The sequence below is a fragment of the Lineus longissimus genome, chromosome 5 (genome assembly GCF_910592395.1).
Source record: "Lineus longissimus chromosome 5, tnLinLong1.2, whole genome shotgun sequence".
In the NCBI taxonomy this organism is placed as follows: Eukaryota; Metazoa; Nemertea; class Pilidiophora; order Heteronemertea; family Lineidae; genus Lineus; species Lineus longissimus.
The window spans coordinates 20,624,487-20,648,215 of NC_088312.1; the positions used below are offsets into that span (position 1 = coordinate 20,624,487).

At 42.7% G+C, this 23,729-nt stretch overlaps 2 protein-coding genes across 5 annotated transcripts; one reads left to right on the plus strand and one right to left on the minus strand.

Annotated features, from left to right (window-relative positions):
- Positions 1–937: 937 nt before the first annotated feature.
- On the minus strand, positions 938–9,650 carry LOC135488104 (uncharacterized). Its single transcript, XM_064772544.1, has 5 exons — positions 9,380–9,650; positions 4,536–4,677; positions 4,134–4,313; positions 3,300–3,428; positions 938–3,098 (listed from the first exon to the last, which is right to left on the minus strand). Exons 1-5 carry the CDS (start codon positions 9,467–9,469, stop codon positions 2,824–2,826), a joined length of 816 nt encoding a protein of 271 aa, XP_064628614.1. The 5' UTR covers positions 9,470–9,650; the 3' UTR covers positions 938–2,823.
- Positions 9,651–10,129: 479 nt separating this feature from the next.
- On the plus strand, positions 10,130–22,681 carry LOC135488041 (uncharacterized). Of its 4 annotated transcripts, none has more exons than XM_064772415.1 (6): positions 10,130–10,214; positions 13,006–13,142; positions 18,955–19,096; positions 19,319–19,498; positions 20,204–20,332; positions 20,534–22,681. In XM_064772415.1, the coding sequence occupies exons 2-6, from the start codon at positions 13,053–13,055 to the stop codon at positions 20,806–20,808; spliced, it is 816 nt and encodes a 271-aa protein (XP_064628485.1). In that variant the 5' UTR covers positions 10,130–10,214; positions 13,006–13,052; the 3' UTR covers positions 20,809–22,681. The 4 variants fall into 4 exon arrangements, with proteins under 4 accessions (XP_064628485.1, XP_064628488.1, XP_064628487.1 ...); XM_064772418.1 differs by lacking the exons at positions 10,130–10,214; positions 13,006–13,142 and adding exons at positions 13,361–13,570; positions 13,674–13,923; XM_064772417.1 differs by lacking the exons at positions 10,130–10,214; positions 13,006–13,142 and adding an exon at positions 13,361–13,923.
- Positions 22,682–23,729: the final 1,048 nt, after the last annotated feature.

Here is a 23,729-nt window from a genome sequence, read left to right on the forward strand (position 1 = left end):
GAACCATGAAACCTAAAAGTTTTTTCATGTTGCATGTGTGAACTGGTCAAGAAACATGAAGACACATGATCAAACCCCTTTCTTTAAACCTTGTGAAACTAGGAGAAACATGAAACAATTTACGAACATGCTCGTAAATTCTGGACAGGTTTCATCAAGTTTCTACAAGTGTCGATTACATTTTGACTCTGTGGCCAATCAGACTGTGATAAAAAGTCATGTGATTTTTACTCCATATCCAAAATGGCAAAATGGCTAAAAGTGACAAGTCAAATGCATATGAGTGTTTCAATAGCCCCTTTTCCACTATCAAAAATTGCCGGGCCTTGACCCGGGTCGAGCACGGCTCGGTTGAACAGGGACAGATTGTGCGGTAGTGGAAAAGGGCCTATAGTGTTTCACTGTGTAAACGTCCAAGGTAAGGTTTCTCGATGTTTCATGTTTCTCAATGTTTCTCCATGTTTCATTAGGCCCTTTTCCACTACCGCACAATCTGTCCCTGTTCAACTGTGCCGTGCTCGGTCCGGACCCGGCCCACTTGTTTTGTACCATTTCCATTGCGCGCAATAATATCCAGGCCAAATTCTGGTGTCCACATCGGCCGCTGTCAGCAGCGCTACTCTCCTATTTTTGGAGTTAGGAATGTAAGTAAAATTCTCTAAAGATGGCAGCGAGCATGCGCACTATTACTCAGATAAGTGGGCCCGGCCCAGTTCGCGTTTCCACTGCTCATTTTTATTGCCGAACCGTGCTCGACCCGGGTCGAGCTCACGTCCTTTTGGGGGGTTCGGCCCACATGGAAATGGCACCGTGCCGAGCCCGGTCGACCCATTTCCATTACACTTTTTTTAACCGAGCCGTGCTCGACCCGGGTCAAGGCCCGGCAATTTTTGATAGTGGAAAAGGGGCTTAAGTCAGCCTCCGGCAAAAACAATGATATCTGACAAAAAATGAACTGCAGGTGAACGTCACTTTTCTAAACTCACCAATCACCTTTATTTAGAATGTACATGACTGTATTCATGTGAAAATCAAATCGAACAAGTCCAGGTCCGTAATGCCTTTCTATCGGCGTTGTGCATAAATATCCTTCGGGATTAACACACATCGCCGGTAAAACGCATTTGTATACTTGTATACCGCCAACATATTCTTGTTGGCGGCTATTCGAGTCGGGAGTCCCTAATCAGAGTTCCAAGTTCCATCAAGTTCCAAGTTCCAAGTTCCAAGTTCCAGGGGGGCCATCTCAACATGATTTAGGTGGTGCTTCGGAAATGTCAGTTGTTAATGTTTGGAAATTAAAGGGATGCTGTAGACGTCCTTCGATAGGTGGCGCTTGACCACATTTACCTTGTGATGCATATCGCTTAAAGGGGTCTGTCACTGGGAGTTAATGTTAGAGGGAAACCATGCGATTTCCTCCGATAGGTGACGCTTTAATACATTTACCTTGTGATGGAAGTGCGATGGGGGCAGCAATTCTTTTCAATGTGCTTTTAGCCTTGTCAGTGTTCTCCACACCATGCAACGGGGGGGGGGGGATGTTTGTTGTGATGCTAATTTTGGGGGTTCTCCATACTATTCAACAGAGGGGTGACAACTTTATATCTGATGGTAACCCTGTCCGTGTATCCCACACGTTTTGCTACAAAAATGTGGACGTTCTGTTTGTGATGCATATTCTGAACGGTCAGTGTTCTCCACAGAGTTTGCACCGAGAGGGAACAAAGAAGTTCTTTTTGAAGGGATGCGCCCCCAATCCTTCCTCTGACAATGTCTGCCAGGCCCATTATTAGGCTGGCCCAATTTCTTTTTTGTTTGCCGTCAACCCGACCGACCCACCAAAATCATGCATACCCAAAAGAATTTATTGGCATTTTAGTAATTTTCTTTAGCATCTTGGAGTTTTTCTATGGTTTTGCTAAAATCACTGAAAATTAAGAAAAACCCACTTACCCTGTATGAATACCTTTGGTAGGGTTACTGCAAACGGACAATTAATTTGGGCCAGCCTTAGCAAGCATCTGAACACCTGCTGAGTTTGGGTACAGAAACAAAGCCTGGACTTAATTCAGGCTTCCTTACTCATCAATCAATCTTGACAGCTTATTTGCAGATTCCTTTACCATCAAAGAGCATGTTTATAAGCAGTTGTAGTGACAAAATTGAAACTTCCTGTTCATCAAAGACAGGTGGAAAGGGTTTAATTAAATCTTATATAATAGTTATAATTCTAAGATGTATTTGTAAGGCATAAATAAAGGCAAGATTTATTCTCTTGTCAATGTTGTTGAGTTGAGGATTGCAACTGGGAGCGGATACATTTTACCCAGCATACTTGAAGGAAACTGAGGAAAGATATCGGTGAGTTTATTTGTAAACAAATATTCATTCCTATTTATCATATTTCGACCCTATAGTGAAGTTGTTATGTAGCATCATTTACTCTTTGCCCCACTCATTGATCCCCATTCATCAACTCCCGGTCAGAGACCCCTTCAAATGATACCGCCACCTACATTAAATTTATCGAGAAATCATGAATTTTGGCATTGAATGCATTTCTGAGATGGCCCCTTGGAACTTGGAACTTGGAACTTGGAACTTCATGGAACTTGGAACTCTGATTAGGGAGCCCCATTCGAGTCAACTATACATGTACATTGTGTATTTCATTGACGAGGTACATGTATGAAGCTACGATTTATCGGCGTTTTGCGTCGGTATCCCACAGGATTGACGCATTCCGCCGCTAAATCGGCAGTGTATACTTGGATATCGCCAGTACACTCCGATTGGCGGCCATTCGAGTTAGGATACATTTCATTGACAAGGTACATATCTTAGCGCATAGAGTTTTTTGTAAAATGGAAGGCTACGGTCAATCTCGTTCTTGACTTCGTCGGGATAGTCATCCAAGTTTCTCTCCTGCTGTTTGAACCTTTTAAAGCCCGTTGATTTCAGTGCAGGTTCTATCCATGAACGCATGTAATCCGACTCAGAGTAGGTCCTAATGTGTTCAGGGGTTTCACCCCATTCCACCATCCTCTTGCTGAACGGTATGCCCGTACGACGGCAGAATTCTCGAAGGACAGACTCTGTAAAAGAGAATTACATAAGTTGTGAAACAACTAATTAAAGGCCGGTGTGGCGCTCTTGAATGTTCGCTGTGTAAAGTTCTCCGAGCATCTTCCACAACCGGGGCTGGATTTGCTCGAAGAGATGGTCGGCCATTACTCGGAGAGGTGAGGCATGCTTGGGGAGACTGCAGCGGATTCCCCAGGGTGAATGCACTGTACCTGGGTGGTTCAAGAGATCATCAGCATCCATAATGAGGATATTCTTTTCTCCCAGTTGTTCGGTCATCAGCGTGTAAAGTTGCCACAGGTGTTCCAGTCCGACTTCATCTCGATAGAAAGAGGCCTCATCTACATAAAATAGAGGATAAAATGATTCACAAATGTTTCTCTGTCAAATAAAAAATGAGAAAGAACATTTTGATCAAGAGGGACAACTTGGGCATGAGATGTGTTTTTTCATACAAAAATGGCTTCCATGAGGGCAGTGACTTCTCCAAACAGGAGAATTGAAAAATCATTAAACTGCAATGAACAATACACTAGAACTTGGTGTAACAGTCGGCCTGCCTCAAATTCACAACAATGTCCACTGCCCAGAAAAACTGCTTCGCAGAGACAAGACCACTATTGAAAATTCATAGGTTGGAGGTTCCGAGTGCATATTTGAAGAGGTATTGAAAAGATATTTATGAAAAATACCAACGTCTGTCCAATTTGTCGATTATCAAAAAATTTCCGTGGTCAACTACCAGTTTACTTTTCACCCTTTACTTGCCCGACTGTCCGGAATATCATATCAAAATTTCAGATTCACAACGCCACGCAGTATTTGATGCGACGCGGTCAAACATTGACAATTTAGCTGCCAAAAGGTTTAAAAATCAATGGTGGTCTTGTCTCCGCAACACTCATCGGCAGAGATTAGCATTTTGTGTGATATCACAAGTGGCGGCGGATAGTGGCAAGCAGGGACCCTCAAGGCTAAACCGGACTATTTGCCCCTGAATGGTCTCAATGCGTTATCAATACATTTTTACTAATGGCCTCGCCTACCATATGATAAGTCTTTGTTTTCTTCGCTGCTACGCATGTTACCATCGTGCATTGACATGATGGCGTCTCTTGGATTTCGGATGAGGAACGCATGTACATAGCCTTTAGGGATAAACTCAGGGGTATCCAGTCTGTTGTGAAGGTAGTAGGCTAGATCCTTGTAAAAGATACACGAGGCATCTGAAAACAAGGTACATTTGTAGATATCATAAAATAGGGACAAATACTGCGTAATATCTATTGGCCGAAATAGAATGACATTGGCCCCTTCACCGAGGCAATAATTGTCAAACCACATCCTGACAAAAATGCGGCCCAGAACTTGCAGCACTGGGGTGAGTTCTGGTCATCGCGCGCTAAAAATATTCCTGAAACAAGTCCCCATTGGCCGGAGTTGATTACCTGGGTTGTCCTCCCCTGCGCGCTCTATCATGTTTTTGACTTCCAGGAAGCTGGCGCCATCTTCGACAGGTTTACTCAGATATCTCTTGCTTACTCGCTCGCTCCCAAACAAATACGCTGCTTTGAATGGCTCTCGGGTGATCTGGAGGTAGAAAGATTAGGCTTCCTGGACTTTGCGCAATATTTCGCCAAAAAAGTATTCTACGCAACGGTCCCTAGGTGACTTTTCCTATTCATAATACACAGCCTGTCCATCCTAGATCGTGGTTACATGGGGAGTAATCGTTGTAAAATTAGGCCAAACGCAAAGACGGTTAACCCGGGTACCACTATCAGTGTACAACCTGGGTCAAAACTTATACAAAATAGGCCAAAGTCAGCCTCGTTCTGGATTGTCCTAGTTTGTGTACTATCTAGTGCATTCCAGTTTCAATGCACTATGATCTCAGATAGTGCTTTGATAGCTGGGGTCATTATTTGAAATGACTCTGACACAGCCCAAATCTTTTTTTACCTCAATAAACATGCTTAATATTGTTAGATACATACCACACTACAATCCTAATGCAACATGTATTCCATTTAAGCACTTTTGAGAGCATAAAATGCATTTCATTGTGAGTACTGTCCAACACACACCCCACCCCCAACTTCTAATTGGGATAGAAAAAGTTTCTATGTCTAAAACAAGAGACCATTGATGGGAGACCTTTGATTGACATCTTGGCTGTGGAATTCAACCACTTTTCTCAATGAATATGCACACCCCTTGATGTATGAGGCTTATGAATGGCTGGAGTCCACCCAGCACAGCCCCCTCCCCCTCAACTAAACTGTCAATAACATTCTTGGTGGTCAACTTGTGTATGGTATCATGATACAGCCTGGTACAGGGACCTTTCTGCTTGATTAATTACACACATTTGGGTTAATTTGTTTATACACTTGTCTGCTATAATCTCTCAAACTCAGCAGGCTGCTTGTTTGCAAGGCGGCATATTCCTTTGATCTTGTAATAGGGATAGATTTTGTTTCTGATACTTCAAGTGCAGAAGGTCAATTCCATGGTGTTGACCATGTCTTACTGTAGTGAATGAGTACAATTTACACCCTTTCTGGTCATCAACGAAGTGGCTATCACATTTTTGATGTTGCTTGTCCAGCTCATTATCAGCCGCTCATTAGCATATTGACCACAGTAACCATGATGAAACACGTGGTGGTGAAGATCAAGTGCTTCCTGCCTTGTCAATTTTGTTACATCTTTCCTGGTTCCAGTTCTTCTGAACAGGTTAAACTTATTTTGTTGTTCCTTTGGTGGATTATATTCTTACTTCTTTTGGATTATCAATGTTTCACCTTTGTAGGCCTATATTCATTCAGTGACCCTTACTTTGACTTATATTTTTCGACCAAAAAAGGAATATGGAATGAAATAATTGTTTGGATATTTGGATATTCTTGATTCAATGGATTAGGGATGTTGAGAGGGTGATTTTATTTATTGTACTGCAATAGTGAATTCAATGCACATTTCAGATGGACAAACTCCACTTTCCATGCATGGCACTATTATTATTGTTTACATTCCTAATATAGGTAAACTAGGACATATTATGCATGAATCTATGTCAGTGGGCGGCCAAGTTTATGCTAACCAGGTATACTAAACCGAGGCTATAATCTGCCAGCAACTGGGTCACTTTGGATATCAGTTACACTTTGGCTACCCAGAGCACTCACTGTATGTTTACAATGTGAACAAGCTGTGTAAGTCATTGTCAGCATTTTTTTCATTGAACATTTGCTGATACAGCGTCACAGGGAGAAGCATTGAACGGTAAACAGGTTCACATCATATTCAGAAAACGGCTTGTAACGGCCATACAGGAAACGATTCGTGTCAAAAAAACTACGGGCCGTATCGTCTGTTTCATGTTTTTTTGCATTACGCCCCCTGGTGCCAAACAAAGAATAATTTTGAAACGAAATTAATTTGTAAACAAAGTTTTAAGTCCAGACCTCAAGCGGTTACGGGTACACACTACATTTATTATCAAATTGCTAATGCATCAAAAAGTTGAATTGGTCAAGTTTAGCGCCCCATAGATTTTTCCCAGACGTGCCGATGAAAATCAACTTCCGGCAGATAATACAGCCCAGGGTTAGATCATGGAGGTATAAATAATTATATATACCTCCATGGTCAGATCTTCAAACCATCGAAATTTTGTTGTGGGCTGACCGTGATAATTACCAGGTTGGGGGTCTGAAGTTTTGGGGGTCATTTTCGACCATTTGTGACCGGTGATCGAATCGACTTTTCAGCCAACGAGGGGTTAATTTGGACATTGGGACCACAAAACTTAGGCTCCTAAACTGAAACGTCGTCATCGTTTTCTTCTAATGGAAAGGAAATTCATGATTTTGATTTTTAAAAACACGTATTCATAATGGAAAACACATCCATACTGGTGACTGACATCATGTATCGAACTTGACGTACCGGGGTAAAACATAATGGTCGCTCCCCCATTTCGCTCGTTTCGTTTCGTTGCGCAAAGTCCAGTAAGCCGAAAGATTACTTAATAGTCCAACGGAGTCTACGCACTCCGCGCAAAACTGTTGTTGTAATGAGGGCAGATTTTCAGCCAATCAATGAAATCCGTAATTAAATAGAAGCTTTGTTTACAAATGAAGGTATCCCAATTTCAAAGCTTTGTCGAGCGATAAAAAGCATGCTACTAAATAAAGTATGTGTGAAAATGTGAAATGAGAAACACAGTGATTGCTGAATCATCAAGGATGGACTGCCAGAGTGCTATCAAATTTTTCATTAAATCGGCGCAATTACACGCCCTTCGCAATGATGTGACCCTTGATAATATTGCTAACAAAATATATGTAATCAGAACAAAATTTAAACATAAAGGCTTGTTTTTGTGACTGTTTCTGAATCCAACCTAGTCTGGACAAAAATCAACGTGCTCGTCGGGAGTCTCATCTAGATAATGTATATCTATATCATAATACTATAAGGCGGCTCGATAAAGTGCCATTTGGGGGTAGTGTTTCGTCTCGAAATTTTGCACGTTTGCAGGTGGTATGTTATCCTGATGCAACGTTATGTTTATTTTCGGAAATTTACTTCAGCGGAGCAGTAATGAGGGATTTTTAATCGGACACTGTCAATTCTCCTTACCACTCACAGAAGCCAAGCCCTTGCTGTTTAGTTATGCAGTGATTAATCAATTACCCGCACTCCCTGTGGGGTGAATAACACTACCTGTTGAACAGCTGGCTGTAGGGGGATGATTGGAACAGCCTGTACCTGTTGACCTGCTGAACCAAGGTTAATGTTATTTTCAATCCACGATTGCAGGTCACCTGATCTTCGAGATTTCGCGGGGAAAGAAATTGAAAACAAACGTATGTGTCCAGTTCAAATGTAAACAAAAATGTATTTTTGGTACTTTTGGTTGCTTGACTTGGGTTTTCCCGCAGTAAGGAGCTGGGGTCAAATTGGTGGGCTATTGTCTATGTGTGCTGTGTTAGCCAGAGCTAGCCCTTGATTATGAAGGGATTTTCAAATGAAGGTTACCATGGTCTGTTTATGTGCTCACCACAAGAGGCACTCTGAACTTGGCATGGCCTTATCAAGGAACTGCTCACAGTGCTGAACTTCTAGCTTGCCTGTCGAGTAAGTGCCTTGCCCGAGACCTTGCTACATGTCGGAGGAGCACGCATTTTAAAGTTATGGTAGTGACTGATAGTGCAATACTTGACTTGCCAAACTCAGAAATGCAGCGCCACTCGTGGACAAAGATAGAACAACTCGACATTTTTTCACCGGTTTTCGCTGCGCATGCGTACCAGCCATCCGGAAACTAATAATGGCGGCAATCTGAACTTGTTTTGTGTAAGTTTTTGAGAGTTCAAAAAGTTCTTTAAGGCTCATGATTTAAGATAATTTAGCAATCTGATAACTATTACGTGTTAAGAAACAGACGTACCACAGTTATAACCAGTTTACCTTGGACCTTGTGATCAACGCCATAAAAACGGACAGAAAACGACGTTCATACGCATGCGCAGCGAAAACCGGTGAAAAAAATGTCGAGTTGTTCTATCTTTGTCCGCGAGTGGCGCTGCATTTCTGAGTTTGGCAAGTCAAGTATTGGTTCGAGCCATTTGGAGGCCGACATTAGGTTTTCATTGCAATTCAATCTATTCAAGGAAAAGCCCATTTGAACCTGCCTGCGCTACGGGTACAATGCTAGTACGATGTATATGCAATGACTGCGGGAAACGAATATACGCTTTAATTATTTGGGTAATGCCTCTTAGTAACCAATCACTGAAAAAGTCCTATAAAAGACGAATATTTTCGAATTTTCAAAATTTAATGATTTGTAAACCCTATTTTTGTATCACCATTTTGTCTAGAACTTGAAATCTAAAAGCAATTAAATGTTTTTCAAAACAAAGTGAATGGCAATTTCAAGGGTGGGAAGTTGTTCTTGTTTTCTAGAGAACAACTGCCTCCCAGGTTTTAAATCGGCACTCACTCCATTTAGATGGAGTTCTAATTGGTTTAGGATTTCAGGTTCTGGCTAAAATGATATCAGATATTACCTTTTGTCTCGCAGGCCTACTGTCTTATCAGGGGGTTACCAGGGCGAATCCTGGGCGGTCGAATCCAGGGCGGTCGATTTAATGATTGTTCTAATTCAATAAAAATAGCTGTAGTGCAGCTACCTGTACATGGATATCTGCAATGCCTTACAAAAAACCATATCATTTTTCGTGAGTGACGGAACCACTCCATTTTGATATGAGCCTACCTTGATATTATCCACCGTCCACATCGAACGGAAAAAGGCCGTGGACCTTGACCGGAGGTGAGCCCAAAGGATAACACGTGGTTGCGACATCTTCTCTCCTCAGGTCCGACGCTCGAATGAATGGCAAACCCCCTTTCCTAAGTGTAAATAGTCACATTCAACAAATCATGTAACGCCCTCCGCTTTTATCATTAATGGTTACTGCACATTGAAATTAGAGTAGCAATTCACAAATAGGGATAAGTGACTAGGCACTCCGCACATCACTGAGTAGGCCCCTATTCCCGTATTTAACCAAACCGCAGGTGCCTCATGAAAAAGTTGCATCACATGCAGGCCGCTTTACACATGCAACTTTTTCCAATAGCCCCTTTTCCACTATCAAAAATTGCCGGGCCTTGACCCGGGTCGAGCACGGCTCGGTTAAAAAAAGTGTAATGGAAATGGGTCGACCGGGCTCGGCACGGTGCCATTTCCATGTGGGCCGAACCCCCCAAAAGGACGTGAGCTCGACCCGGGTCGAGCACGGTTCGGCAATAAAAATGAGCAGTGGAAACGCGAACTGGGCCGGGCCCACTTATCTGAGTAATAGTGCGCATGCTCGCTGCCATCTTTAGAGAATTTTACTTACATTCCTAACTCCAAAAATAGGAGAGTAGCGCTGCTGACAGCGGCCGATGTGGACACCAGAATTTGGCCTGGATATTATTGCGCGCAATGGAAATGGTACAAAACAAGTGGGCTGGGTCCGGACCGAGCACGGCACAGTTGAACAGGGACAGATTGTGCGGTAGTGGAAAAGGGCCTATAGTGTTTCACTGTGTAAACGTCCAAGGTAAGGTTTCTCGATGTTTCATGTTTCTCAATGTTTCTCCATGTTTCATTGGAAAAAGTTGCATGTGTAAAGCGGCCTGCATGTGATGCAACTTTTTCATGAGGCACCTGCGGTTTGGTTAAATACGGGAATAGGGGCCTACTCAGTGATGTGCGGAGTGCCTAGTCACTTATCCCTATCTGTGAATTGCTACTCTAATTTCAATGTGCAGAAACCATTAATGATAAAAGCGGAGGGCGTTACATGATTTGTTGAATGTGACGGGTAGTTGTAAAACAAGAAACACAGAAACCAGAAACACAGAAACGCAGAAACGAAACGCAGAAACGAAAATCAAACGGGTTTTCATAAAAGTTGGAATCAAGCGGCACGCCGATACTTTCCTAGCCCAATCCGTTGTTATTGTCGTTTAAAAGTAAAATCTGAGGTTGGTGGGTTGCGGCCAGAGTGATGTACTGAAGTGATGTACTGAAGGCCCTGGACAAAGGTCAAGTGGTGATCCTTGTTATGATCGATTTGTCGGCAGCATTCGATACGCTAGACCACCAGACATTGCTGACGCGATTCAAGGACGTGTACGGGATAACCGGTCGGGCACTTGATTGGATGGCGTCATACCTTGGAAATCGGTACCAGACTGTAGTTATTGACGGCAAACAGTCGGAGCCTGTGTTACTTAAATACGGTGTACCTCAGGGATCAGTACTAGGTCCTAAAATGTATACTATGTACACAAAGCCCCTGGGAAGTGTCGTGAGAAATTTCGGTCAGGATTACCATTTCTACGCTGACGACGCACAGCTATATGCCGCTTTCACATTGAAGGAGCCTTAAAACCAACTGGCAACCATTTCTACAGTTGAACGATGTCTGTCAGGAACAGGGACCTGGTTTGATGTAAATATGCTGAGTAAAAACGATGAAAAGACCGAATTGATGCTCTTTGCATCAACACATTCACTCAAGAAAATTGACCATGTGGTTCTTAAAGTTGGTGACACCCAAATTACATCTTCGAGTAGTGTGCGCAACCTCGGTGTCATGTTTGACACTAGCTTAACCTTGGAGCAGCAGGTAAACAGTGTTTGCAGGTCAGCTTACAATCAGCTAAGACTCATTGGTCAAATCAGGCGTTACCTCACCAGGGATGCTACCAAGTCACTGGTTCATGGGCTAGTTATGTCACGCCTTGACTATTGTAACTCGTTGCTCTATGGTGTCACCAAGGCTTTGTCTGACAAGGTGCAACGTGCCCAAAATACCGCCGCGAGGATAATCACGCGTACTGCGAAATTCGCCCACATATCGCCAGTCTTACGTGAACTGCATTGGCTGCCCATTGTCAGTCGGGTAAATTTTAAGATACTTCTGCTAGCTTTCAAAGCCATGCGAGGACAGGCCCCCAAGTACCTGTCTGACTTTTTAGAGATCCGTCAGTCACGGCGAGTACTTCGATCAGCAGATACCATCTCGCTAGTGCTCCCGCGCACAAAGACTAGATTTGGCGAGCGTACATTCCAGTGTGCCGCAGCAGCACCCTGGAATGACCTCCCTAGTAATATTCGAAACGCGGACTCCATCACAACTTTTAAGACACTCCTGAAGACCCACCTTTTTCAACAACATTACGAACATTATAATTGTTTATTGTTGTCAAAGACTAAATACTTCTTATAGAGACTCTGTTTTTGTTAAGCGCCTTTGAACGGCCCAATATAGGACTGATAAGGGCGCTATATAAATGTGATACATAGATAGATAGATAGATAGATAGAATGCAATAGAGTTGTTGAGGGGATACATGGAGCAACTTGGGGGGGGGGGGGGGGTGGGAGGGGGCGGCACGATATGGGTGAAGTCTTTTGAGGTGGTGGTGTAGTACTTTGGTAGGTTCGATTCGATTCCTACAGCATGTTATTTTAAATGAAGGTGCAGTGCAACATCTTGCCTTGTAGTGTTCAATTTACATGAAGTACCAGGATCATCCTACAAATCCCGTCTGATGCAGCACTAAATGCAAGGTACGGTACCAGTACATGGGTGAATCATGTCGACGTTATGTGAGACGTGAGAGACCAATTTTGGCGACTAGAATAGAGTAAAGTGGGGGGGGGGGGGGGGGGGGGGCGGGCGGGCACTAGACTTGGACTTGGAGTAACTCAATCTTGCCTGCCCAGCTGCTGCCTTTAAATAGTCCCTTTAAATATCTGTTTATGTTAATGAGGTTGCAGTAGGGAAGTTCAGCCTAGTGTAGTGCACAGGCCATGGAATGTACAAAAGAACAGGACTCGCTATTTGAAGGACTATTTTCTATTTACGCCGTGTAGTACATACATGTAGTGTATTGGGGAGGTCAGTGTAAATAGAAAATAGTCCTTCGAATAGAGAGTCATGTTCTATTGTACATTCCTAGCAGGCCTATGGTCGTGTTCTGGTCATTGGTCATGCCGACTTACTGGCGGCTCATATCGATCATAAAGTCCTCGTGCCCTACAGATGGTGGATCGGCATGGTCAGGGGCACGATCAAGGCCGGATGCTGCCAATCTGCGCACACGTTGATGAGGCTAAAAGGGGTATTGGGAAATGAGCATTCCTCCTTCCATTCCGACTGAATACCAGTTTTAGTTACACCCGCGTTCGCGGCCACAACCATGGCAACAAGATGGAGTCTGCAGACCAGAATTCGCCACAAGACTGGTTTCTGCGTTTCGTTTCTGTGTTTCTGTGTTTCTGTTTCGTTTCTGTGTTTCTTGTTTTACAACTACCCGAATGTGACTATTTACACTTAGGAAAGGGGGTTTGCCATTCATTCGAGCGTCGGACCTGAGGAGAGAAGATGTCGCAACCACGTGTTATCCTTTGGGCTCACCCCCGGTCAAGGTCCACGGCCTTTTACCGTTCGATGTGGACGGTGGATAATATCAAGGTAGGCTCATATCAAAATGGAGTGGTTCCGTCACTCACGAAAAATGATATGGTTTTTTGTAAGGCATTGCAGATATCCATGTACAGGTAGCTGCACTACAGCTATTTTTATTGAATTAGAACAATCATTAAATCGACCGCCCTGGATTCGACCGCCCAGGATTCGCCCTGGTAACCCCCTGATAAGACAGTAGGCCATTGTGACAAAATTGTAGAAAGTAGAACCCCTATTTTGCATAGGTGGTTAATACCTAAGTCAATATGATCAATATGATTAGGTAATGCTGTTTACCATGGTTATAGGCTTGCTAGGCCTAGGCCCTATAGTGTTTTAGTTATGTTGACAGAGGCCGAGCGTGCAGACCTTTGGCTGTGTTAGACCAGACAGGGATCTGGCTGTATTTTCTGATAAAAAAGACCTGGGACCACGTAAGTAACGTCGGAATTTCCCATTTTCGGTCGGTTATTTCGCATTTCGTAGATAGGTGTCTTGTAACAGTTTGATTAAGACTTGGTTTGTTCTCTTATACAGCTTGTTCACCACCACAAAACCAACGTCCGCGTGGAATACTCTGAAACTCACGGACACGATATATGTACTGGAATCGAGGCATTATAGGAACTTATTCGTGGAAGAACCGTTAAAGCTCGTGCACTGTGTTTGTTAACCCTAACTGTTGTATACTTGTTTCAATATATGTTTAAAATGAAGACAAAGTTTTCCCTTGATCAATGAACGCCGCATCTTGCGCCCAAGTTTGCCACAGCCTGCGAGACAAAAGGTAATATCTGATATCATTTTAGCCAGAACCTGAAATCCTAAACCAATTAGAACTCCATCTAAATGGAGTGAGTGCCGATTTAAAACCTGGGAGGGAGTTGTTCTCTAGAAAACAAGAACAACTTCCCACCCTTGAAATTGCCATTCACTTTGTTTTGAAAAACATTTAATTGCTTTTATATTTCAAGTTCTAGCCAAAATGGTGATACAAAAATAGGGTTTACAAATCATTAAATTTTGAAAATTCGAAAATATTCGTCTTTTATAGGACTTTTTCGGTGATTGGTTGCTAATGAGGCATTACCCAAATAATTAAAGCGTATATTCGTTTCCCGCAGTCATTGCATATACTGTTGTAGACTTCAGTGTGGTTCTTATTTCGGAACAAACTATAGCTGACTTGATTGGTGCTGTCACCTATACTAAGTTTGTAACTTGTAGTAATACATGCTTGCTTATGTGTAGTATGAATAAATAAAGTGACTCAGCAAAAGGAACCCATGTTGTCCAGTCTCTTTGAATTCGCTCCGACAATATCAAGCTGGAGTCCGCAAAATATACATCGTACTAGCATTGCACCCGTAGCGCAGGCAGGTTCAAATGGGCTATACCTTGAATAGATTGAATTGCAATGAAAATCTAATGTCGGCCTCCAAATGGCTCGAACCAATACTTGACTTGCCAAACTCAGAAATGCAGCGCCACTCGCGGACAAAGATAGAACAACTCGACATTTTTTTCACCGGTTTTCGCTGCGCATGCGTATGAACGTCGTTTTCTGTCCGTTTTTATGGCGTTGATCACAAGGTCCAAGGTAAACTGGTTATAACTGTGGTACGTCTGTTTCTTAACACGTAATAGTTATCAGATTGCTAAATTATCTTAAATCATGAGCCTTAAAGAACTTTTTGAACTCTCAAAAACTTACAGAAAACAAGTTCAGATTGCCGCCATTATTAGTTTCCGGATGGCTGGTACGCATGCGCAGCGAAAACCGGTGAAAAAAATGTCGAGTTGTTCTATCTTTGTCCACGAGTGGCGCTGCATTTCTGAGTTTGGCAAGTCAAGTATTGCACTATCAGTCACTACCATAACTTTAAAATGCGTGCTCCTCCTACATGTAGCAAGGTCTCGGGCAAGGCACTTACTCGACAGGCAAGCTAGAAGTTCAGCACTGTGAGCAGTTCCTTGATAAGGCCATGCCAAGTTCAGAGTGCCTCTTGTGGTGAGCACATAAACAGACCATGGTAACCTTCATTTGAAAATCCCTTCATAATCAAGGGCTAGCTCTGGCTAACACAGCACACATAGACAATAGCCCACCAATTTGACCCCAGCTCCTTACTGCGGGAAAACCCAAGTCAAGCAACCAAAAGTACCAAAAATACATTTTTGTTTACATTTGAACTGGACACATACGTTTGTTTACAATTTCTTTCCCCGCGAAATCTCGAAGATCAGGTGACCTGCAATCGTGGATTGAAAATAACATTAACCTTGGTTCAGCAGGTCAACAGGTACAGGCTGTTCCAATCATCCCCCTACAGCCAGCTGTTCAACAGGTAGTGTTATTCACCCCACAGGGAGTGCAGGTAATTGATTAATCTCTGCATAACTAAACAGCAATGTCCCTCTACGGCAGCCCTGTGCTGGATTTGGCTCACCCCCAAATACAGCGTGTTTACACTGCGTGGAGGAAGTGTGTGCGTAGGGTTCTCGGTATTTCACCCAGAACCCACAATAACCTTATTCCCGCTATCATTGATGATTATGACATCATGATAACCCTTGAAAAGCTCCTCATTAACTTTATATCTAACTAGCATTGTACCCGTGGCGCAGGCAGGTTCAAATGGGCTATACCTTGAATAGATTGAATTGCAATGAAAATATAATGCAATATCAAAGGAGCAATATCGAATAGACAAATTAAACCAACCATTTGTCCACAGACTCGGACCCTGTGGCGTGCTGTATGCGTGCATATAAAAGTAAATCAATTGGTCCGAATGAGATGATGAGGCAATGTGAATATACCTCGTTCCTTAGTCAGCAATATGCCCCTTTTTATACGGAGATGAAGGAGAACCCAGATAGGCCTTCACATGTCGGCCTCCAAATGGCTCGGACCAATTGCACTATCACTACTAAAACTTTAAAATGCGTGCTCCTCCTACATGTAGCATGATCTCGGGCAAGGCACTTAGTCGACAGGCAAGCTAGAAGTTCAGCACCGTGAGCAGCTCCTTGATAAGGCCATGCCAAGTTCAGAGTGCCTCTTCAGATACATCAAGTTTTGAAAGCTGTGGTGAGCACATTAACATACCATTGTAACCTTTAATTTGAAAATCCCTTCATAATCAAGGGCTAGCTCTGGCTATACAGTACCAATATTCGATAGACCATCAATTTGACCCCAGCTCCTTACTGCGGGAAAACCCAAGTCCAGCAACCAAAAGTATCAAAATACATTTTTGTTTACATTTGAACTGCACACATGCGTTTGTTTACAATTTCTTTCCCGCGAAATCTCGAAGATCAGGTGACCTACAATCGTGGATTGAAAATAACATTAACCTTGGTTCAGCAGGTCAACACGTGTACAGGTTGTTCCAATCATCCCCCTACAGCCAGCCGTTCAACAGGTAGTGTTAGTCACCCCACAGGGAGTGCAGGTGATTCATTAATCCCCTGCATAACTGAACAGCAAAGGCTTGGCTTCCGTGAGTGATAAGGAGAATTGACCGTGTCCGATTAAAAATCCCTCATTACTGCTCCGCTGAAGTAAATTTCCGAAAATAAACATGACGTTGCATCAGGATAACATATCACCTGCAAACGTGCAAAATTTCGAGACGAAACACGACCCCCAAATGGCACTTTAGCGAGCCGCCTTATAGTATTATGATATAGATTCTACTCAATCTTCAAATTCACTCCTCAACATGTGCACACAGATGGTACTGGCGGGCAGCACATCGTCTGTTGGCAAGTCCTTGACTGTAATTAGTGCAAGGCACCGTGTACCAAGAATGGATCTGATAAGGAGAGGGTGTCTTACAAAGTCATGGAAAATCCCATCGTCATTTCTGTGTACTCAGATTCAAGAGTTGCTTCACATGAGGGACTCGGGTGATGGATTCTTAGCAACCGAGGAGATCAATGAGATATTAGACTATTTATGTACATCTTAGGTGACTTCCTCGGTTGATGGGATTCTACCGCTGGAGTGCCTCATGTACAACTAAATTATATGTCCTCATTTTGTATCGATATTTTGTCAAACTTGTTACAGCACTGTATATATTTCAACACCATGCACTTCTGATTGTACCTAGTACGAAAAATAAACATATATATATATAATGGCTTGGCTTCTGTGAGTGGTAAGGAGAATTGACAGTGTCCGATTAAAAAATCCCTCATTACTGCTCCGCTGAAGTAAATTTCCGAAAATAAACATGACGTTGCATCAGGATAACATACCACCTGCAAACGTGCAAAATTTCGAGACGAAACACTACCCCCAAATGGCACTTTATCGAGCCGCCTTATAGTATTATGATATAGATATACATTATCTAGATGAGACTCCCGACGAGCACGTTGATTTTTGTCCAGACTAGGTTGGATTCAGAAACAGTCACAAAAACAAGCCTTTATGTTTTAATTTTGTTCTGATAATATATATTTTGTTAGCAATATTATCAAGGGTCACATCATTGCGAAGGGCGTGTAATTGCTCCGATTTAATGACAAATTTGATAGCACTCTGGCAGTCCATCCTTGATGATTCAGCAATCACTGTGTTTCTCATTTCACATTTTCACACATACTTTATTTAGTAGCATGCTTTTTATCGCTCGACAAAGCTTTGAAATTGGGATACCTTCATTTGTAAACAAGGCTTCTATTTAATTACGGATTTCATCGATTGGCTGAAAATCTGCCCTCATTGCAACAACAGTTTTGCGCGGAGTACGTAGACTCCGTTGGACTATTAAGTAATCTTTCGGCTTACTGGACTTTGCGCAACGAAACGAAACGAGCGAAATGGGGGAGCGACCATTATGTTTTACCCCGGTACGTCAAGTTCGATACATGATGTCAGTCACCAGTATGGATGTGTTTTCCATTATGAATACGTGTTTTTTTAAATCAAAATCATGAATTTCCTTTCCATTAGAAGAAAACGATGACGACGTTTCAGTTTAGGAGCCTAAGTTTTGTGGTCCCAATGTCCAAATTAACCCCTCGTTGGCTGAAAAGTCGATTCGATCACCGGTCACAAATGGTCGAAAATGACCCCCAAAACTTCAGACCCCCAACCTGGTAATTATCACGGTCAGCCCACAACAAAATTTCTATGGTTTGAAGATCTAACCATGGAGGTATATATAATTATTTATACCTCCATGATCTAACCCTGGGCTGTATTATCTGCCGGAAGTTGATTTTCATCGGCACGTCTGGGAAAAATCTATGGGGCGCTAAACTTGACCAATTCAACTTTTTGATGCATTAGCAATTTGATAATAAATGTAGTGTGTACCCGTAACCGCTTGAGGTCTGGACTTAAAACTTTGTTTACAAATTAATTTCGTTTCAAAATTATTCTTTGTTTGGCACCAGGGGGCGTAATGCAAAAAAACATGAAACAGACGATACGGCCCGTAGTTTTTTTGATACGAATCGTTTCCTGTATGGCCGTTACAAGCCGTTTTCTGAATATGATGTGAACCTGTTTACCGTTCAATGCTTCTCCCTGTGACGCTGTATCCGCAAATGTTCAATGAAAAAAATGCTGATAATGACTTACACAGCTTGTTCACATTGTAAACATAGTGGTACCCGGGTTAACTGTCTTTGCGTTTGGCCTAATTTTACAACGATTACTCCCCATGTAACCACGATCTAGGATGGACAGGCTGTGTATTATGAATAGGAAAAGTCACCTAGGGACCGTTGCGTAGAATACTTTTTTGGCGAAATATTGCGCAAAGTCCAGGAAGCCTAATCTTTCTACCTCCAGATCACCCGAGAGCCATTCAAAGCAGCATATTTGTTTGGGAGCGAGCGAGTAAGCAAGAGATATCTGATTAAACCTGTCGAAGATGGCGCCAGCTTCCTGGAAGTCAAAAACATGATAGAGCGCGCAGGGGAGGACAACCCAGGTAATCAACTCCGGCCAATGGGGACTTGTTTCAGGAATATTTTTAGCGCGCGATTACCAGAACTCACTCCAGTGCTGCAAGTTCTGGGCCGCATTTTTGTCAGGATGTGGTTTGACAATTATTGCCTCGGTGAAGGGGCCAATGTCATTCTATTTCGGCCAATAGATATTACGCAGTATTTGTCCCTATTTTATGATATCTACAAATGTACCTTGTTTTCAGATGCCTCGTGTATCTTTTACAAGGATCTAGCCTACTACCTTCACAACAGACTGGATACCCCTGAGTTTATCCCTAAAGGCTATGTACATGCGTTCCTCATCCGAAATCCAAGAGACGCCATCATGTCAATGCACGATGGTAACATGCGTAGCAGCGAAGAAAACAAAGACTTATCATATGGTAGGCGAGGCCATTAGTAAAAATGTATTGATAACGCATTGAGACCATTCAGGGGCAAATAGTCCGGTTTAGCCTTGAGGGTCCCTGCTTGCCACTATCCGCCGCCACTTGTGATATCACACAAAATGCTAATCTCTGCCGATGAGTGTTGCGGAGACAAGACCACCATTGATTTTTAAACCTTTTGGCAGCTAAATTGTCAATGTTTGACCGCGTCGCATCAAATACTGCGTGGCGTTGTGAATCTGAAATTTTGATATGATATTCCGGACAGTCGGGCAAGTAAAGGGTGAAAAGTAAACTGGTAGTTGACCACGGAAATTTTTTGATAATCGACAAATTGGACAGACGTTGGTATTTTTCATAAATATCTTTTCAATACCTCTTCAAATATGCACTCGGAACCTCCAACCTATGAATTTTCAATAGTGGTCTTGTCTCTGCGAAGCAGTTTTGCTGGGCAGTGGACATTGTTGTGAATTTGAGGCAGGCCGACTGTTACACCAAGTTCTAGTGTATTGTTCATTGCAGTTTAATGATTTTTCAATTCTCCTGTTTGGAGAAGTCACTGCCCTCATGGAAGCCATTTTTGTATGAAAAAACACATCTCATGCCCAAGTTGTCCCTCTTGATCAAAATGTTCTTTCTCATTTTTTATTTGACAGAGAAACATTTGTGAATCATTTTATCCTCTATTTTATGTAGATGAGGCCTCTTTCTATCGAGATGAAGTCGGACTGGAACACCTGTGGCAACTTTACACGCTGATGACCGAACAACTGGGAGAAAAGAATATCCTCATTATGGATGCTGATGATCTCTTGAACCACCCAGGTACAGTGCATTCACCCTGGGGAATCCGCTGCAGTCTCCCCAAGCATGCCTCACCTCTCCGAGTAATGGCCGACCATCTCTTCGAGCAAATCCAGCCCCGGTTGTGGAAGATGCTCGGAGAACTTTACACAGCGAACATTCAAGAGCGCCACACCGGCCTTTAATTAGTTGTTTCACAACTTATGTAATTCTCTTTTACAGAGTCTGTCCTTCGAGAATTCTGCCGTCGTACGGGCATACCGTTCAGCAAGAGGATGGTGGAATGGGGTGAAACCCCTGAACACATTAGGACCTACTCTGAGTCGGATTACATGCGTTCATGGATAGAACCTGCACTGAAATCAACGGGCTTTAAAAGGTTCAAACAGCAGGAGAGAAACTTGGATGACTATCCCGACGAAGTCAAGAACGAGATTGACCGTAGCCTTCCATTTTACAAAAAACTCTATGCGCTAAGATATGTACCTTGTCAATGAAATGTATCCTAACTCGAATGGCCGCCAATCGGAGTGTACTGGCGATATCCAAGTATACACTGCCGATTTAGCGGCGGAATGCGTCAATCCTGTGGGATACCGACGCAAAACGCCGATAAATCGTAGCTTCATACATGTACCTCGTCAATGAAATACACAATGTACATGTATAGTTGACTCGAATGGGGCTCCCTAATCAGAGTTCCAAGTTCCATGAAGTTCCAAGTTCCAAGTTCCAAGTTCCAAGGGGCCATCTCAGAAATGCATTCAATGCCAAAATTCATGATTTCTCGATAAATTTAATGTAGGTGGCGGTATCATTTGAAGGGGTCTCTGACCGGGAGTTGATGAATGGGGATCAATGAGTGGGGCAAAGAGTAAATGATGCTACATAACAACTTCACTATAGGGTCGAAATATGATAAATAGGAATGAATATTTGTTTACAAATAAACTCACCGATATCTTTCCTCAGTTTCCTTCAAGTATGCTGGGTAAAATGTATCCGCTCCCAGTTGCAATCCTCAACTCAACAACATTGACAAGAGAATAAATCTTGCCTTTATTTATGCCTTACAAATACATCTTAGAATTATAACTATTATATAAGATTTAATTAAACCCTTTCCACCTGTCTTTGATGAACAGGAAGTTTCAATTTTGTCACTACAACTGCTTATAAACATGCTCTTTGATGGTAAAGGAATCTGCAAATAAGCTGTCAAGATTGATTGATGAGTAAGGAAGCCTGAATTAAGTCCAGGCCTTGTTTCTGTACCCAAACTCAGCAGGTGTTCAGATGCTTGCTAAGGCTGGCCCAAATTAATTGTCCGTTTGCAGTAACCCTACCAAAGGTATTCATACAGGGTAAGTGGGTTTTTCTTAATTTTCAGTGATTTTAGCAAAACCATAGAAAAACTCCAAGATGCTAAAGAAAATTACTAAAATGCCAATAAATTCTTTTGGGTATGCATGATTTTGGTGGGTCGGTCGGCTTGACGGCAAACAAAAAACGAAATTGGGCCAGCCTAATAATGGGCCTGGCAGACATTGTCAGAGGAAGGATTGGGGTAATGGGATTGGGGGCGCATCCCTTCAAAAAGAACTTCTTTGTTCCCTCTCGGTGCAAACTCTGTGGAGAACACTGACCGTTCAGAATATGCATCACAAACAGAACGTCCACATTTTTGTAGCAAAACGTGTGGGATACACGGACAGGGTTACCATCAGATATAAAGTTGTCACCCCTCTGTTGAATAGTATGGAGAACCCCCAAAATTAGCATCACAACAAACATCCCCCCCGTTGCATGGTGTGGAGAACACTGACAAGGCTAAAAGCACATTGAAAAGAATTGCTGCCCCATCGCACTTCCATCACAAGGTAAATGTATTAAAGCGTCACCTATCGGAGGAAATCGCATGGTTTCCCTCTAACATTAACTCCCAGTGACAGACCCCTTTAAGCGATATGCATCACAAGGTAAATGTGGTCAAGCGCCACCTATCGAAGGACGTCTACAGCATTGTTTCCCTTTAATTTCCAAACATTAACGACTGACATTTCCGAAGCACCACCTAAATCATGTTGAGATGGCCCCCCTGGAACTTGGAACTTCATGGAACTTGGAACTCTGATTAGGGACTCCCGACTCGAATAGCCGCCAACATAGCCGCCAACAAGAATATGCTGGCGGTATACAAGTATACAAATGCGTTTTACCGGCGATGTGTGTTAATCCCGAAGGATATTTATGCACAACGCCGATAGAAAGGCATTACGGACCTGGACTTGTTCGATTTGATTTTCACATGAATACAGTCATGTACATTCTAAATAAAGGTGATTGGTGAGTTTAGAAAAGTGACGTTCACCTGCAGTTCATTTTTTGTCAGATATCATTGTTTTTGCCGGAGGCTGACTTAGACCAATGATCCAGCCTGGTAAAACCACGCCCCTTCCTGTGAGATATTGTGATATGAGGGTGGTCGATCGCTCGTGTTGTAGACTCTGCTATAATTTAACCTTGCGTCAGGAACAATGACTTGGGACGAGACTGGGATTAGTATGGGAATTCCAAAAACTTTATGGAAGTGACTACTTGGCAAGCCCGGCTTACCAAACAGCGACTTTTTCTTGTCCTGAATGGAGAGCCGAACTCATTAATATTAAAGTAAAATCTCCAGCTCGCCAAACAGGGTAGATTTTTTACCTGTTTGGCAAGCCCGGCTGGCCGAACAGGCTGGCTTTTTAGTGCTGTTTGGCAAGCGGCTCTCCAAACAGGACAAAAAAAGATGCCTGTTCGGCGAGCGACTTGCCAAATAGACCCGGCCAAACTTTATTTTACCCCACGAGCTGACGCAAATGTGAGATTTCGTCATGCTTGGCGGACTATCCTATGAATAAAACTCCAAAAGAAAATGCACTATTCGAAAGTCTATATAGTGACACATGCAAATGGCAATCATAAAAAAATAACCTTGGTCTCATTAACTTGATTAGGAACAGGGTACATGGCGAGTGCAGCTAGTTTCCCATGTTTACTTTCCACTTCTCATTTCATTAATGGTCAACGATTTTCTTTGGGACCATTTTGGAATTTATTCTTCTAAGTATTCTGATGCCCTATAAACTGAGAAAGCGTATTTTTGTGGGAAAGCAATTGAAGGGCAGCCTACTACTAAGTGACACGAAAAAGATTATATACTTTTGATTTCGAATTACTCCCAAAATTCGCGTAGTTTAAGATCAATACTTTTTGTTTCATCAGACAGGTTCCGCAGTACGAACGACGAAAGACGAGAAGGTCTACGGTGCTATCAGGTCCTGTGCGACATGTATATCATTTACGCGTCACTCCATTACTGCGTTCATTTGCCCTTGCCGGATTAGGCCAATCGACACATGAAAGATGTTCCGTG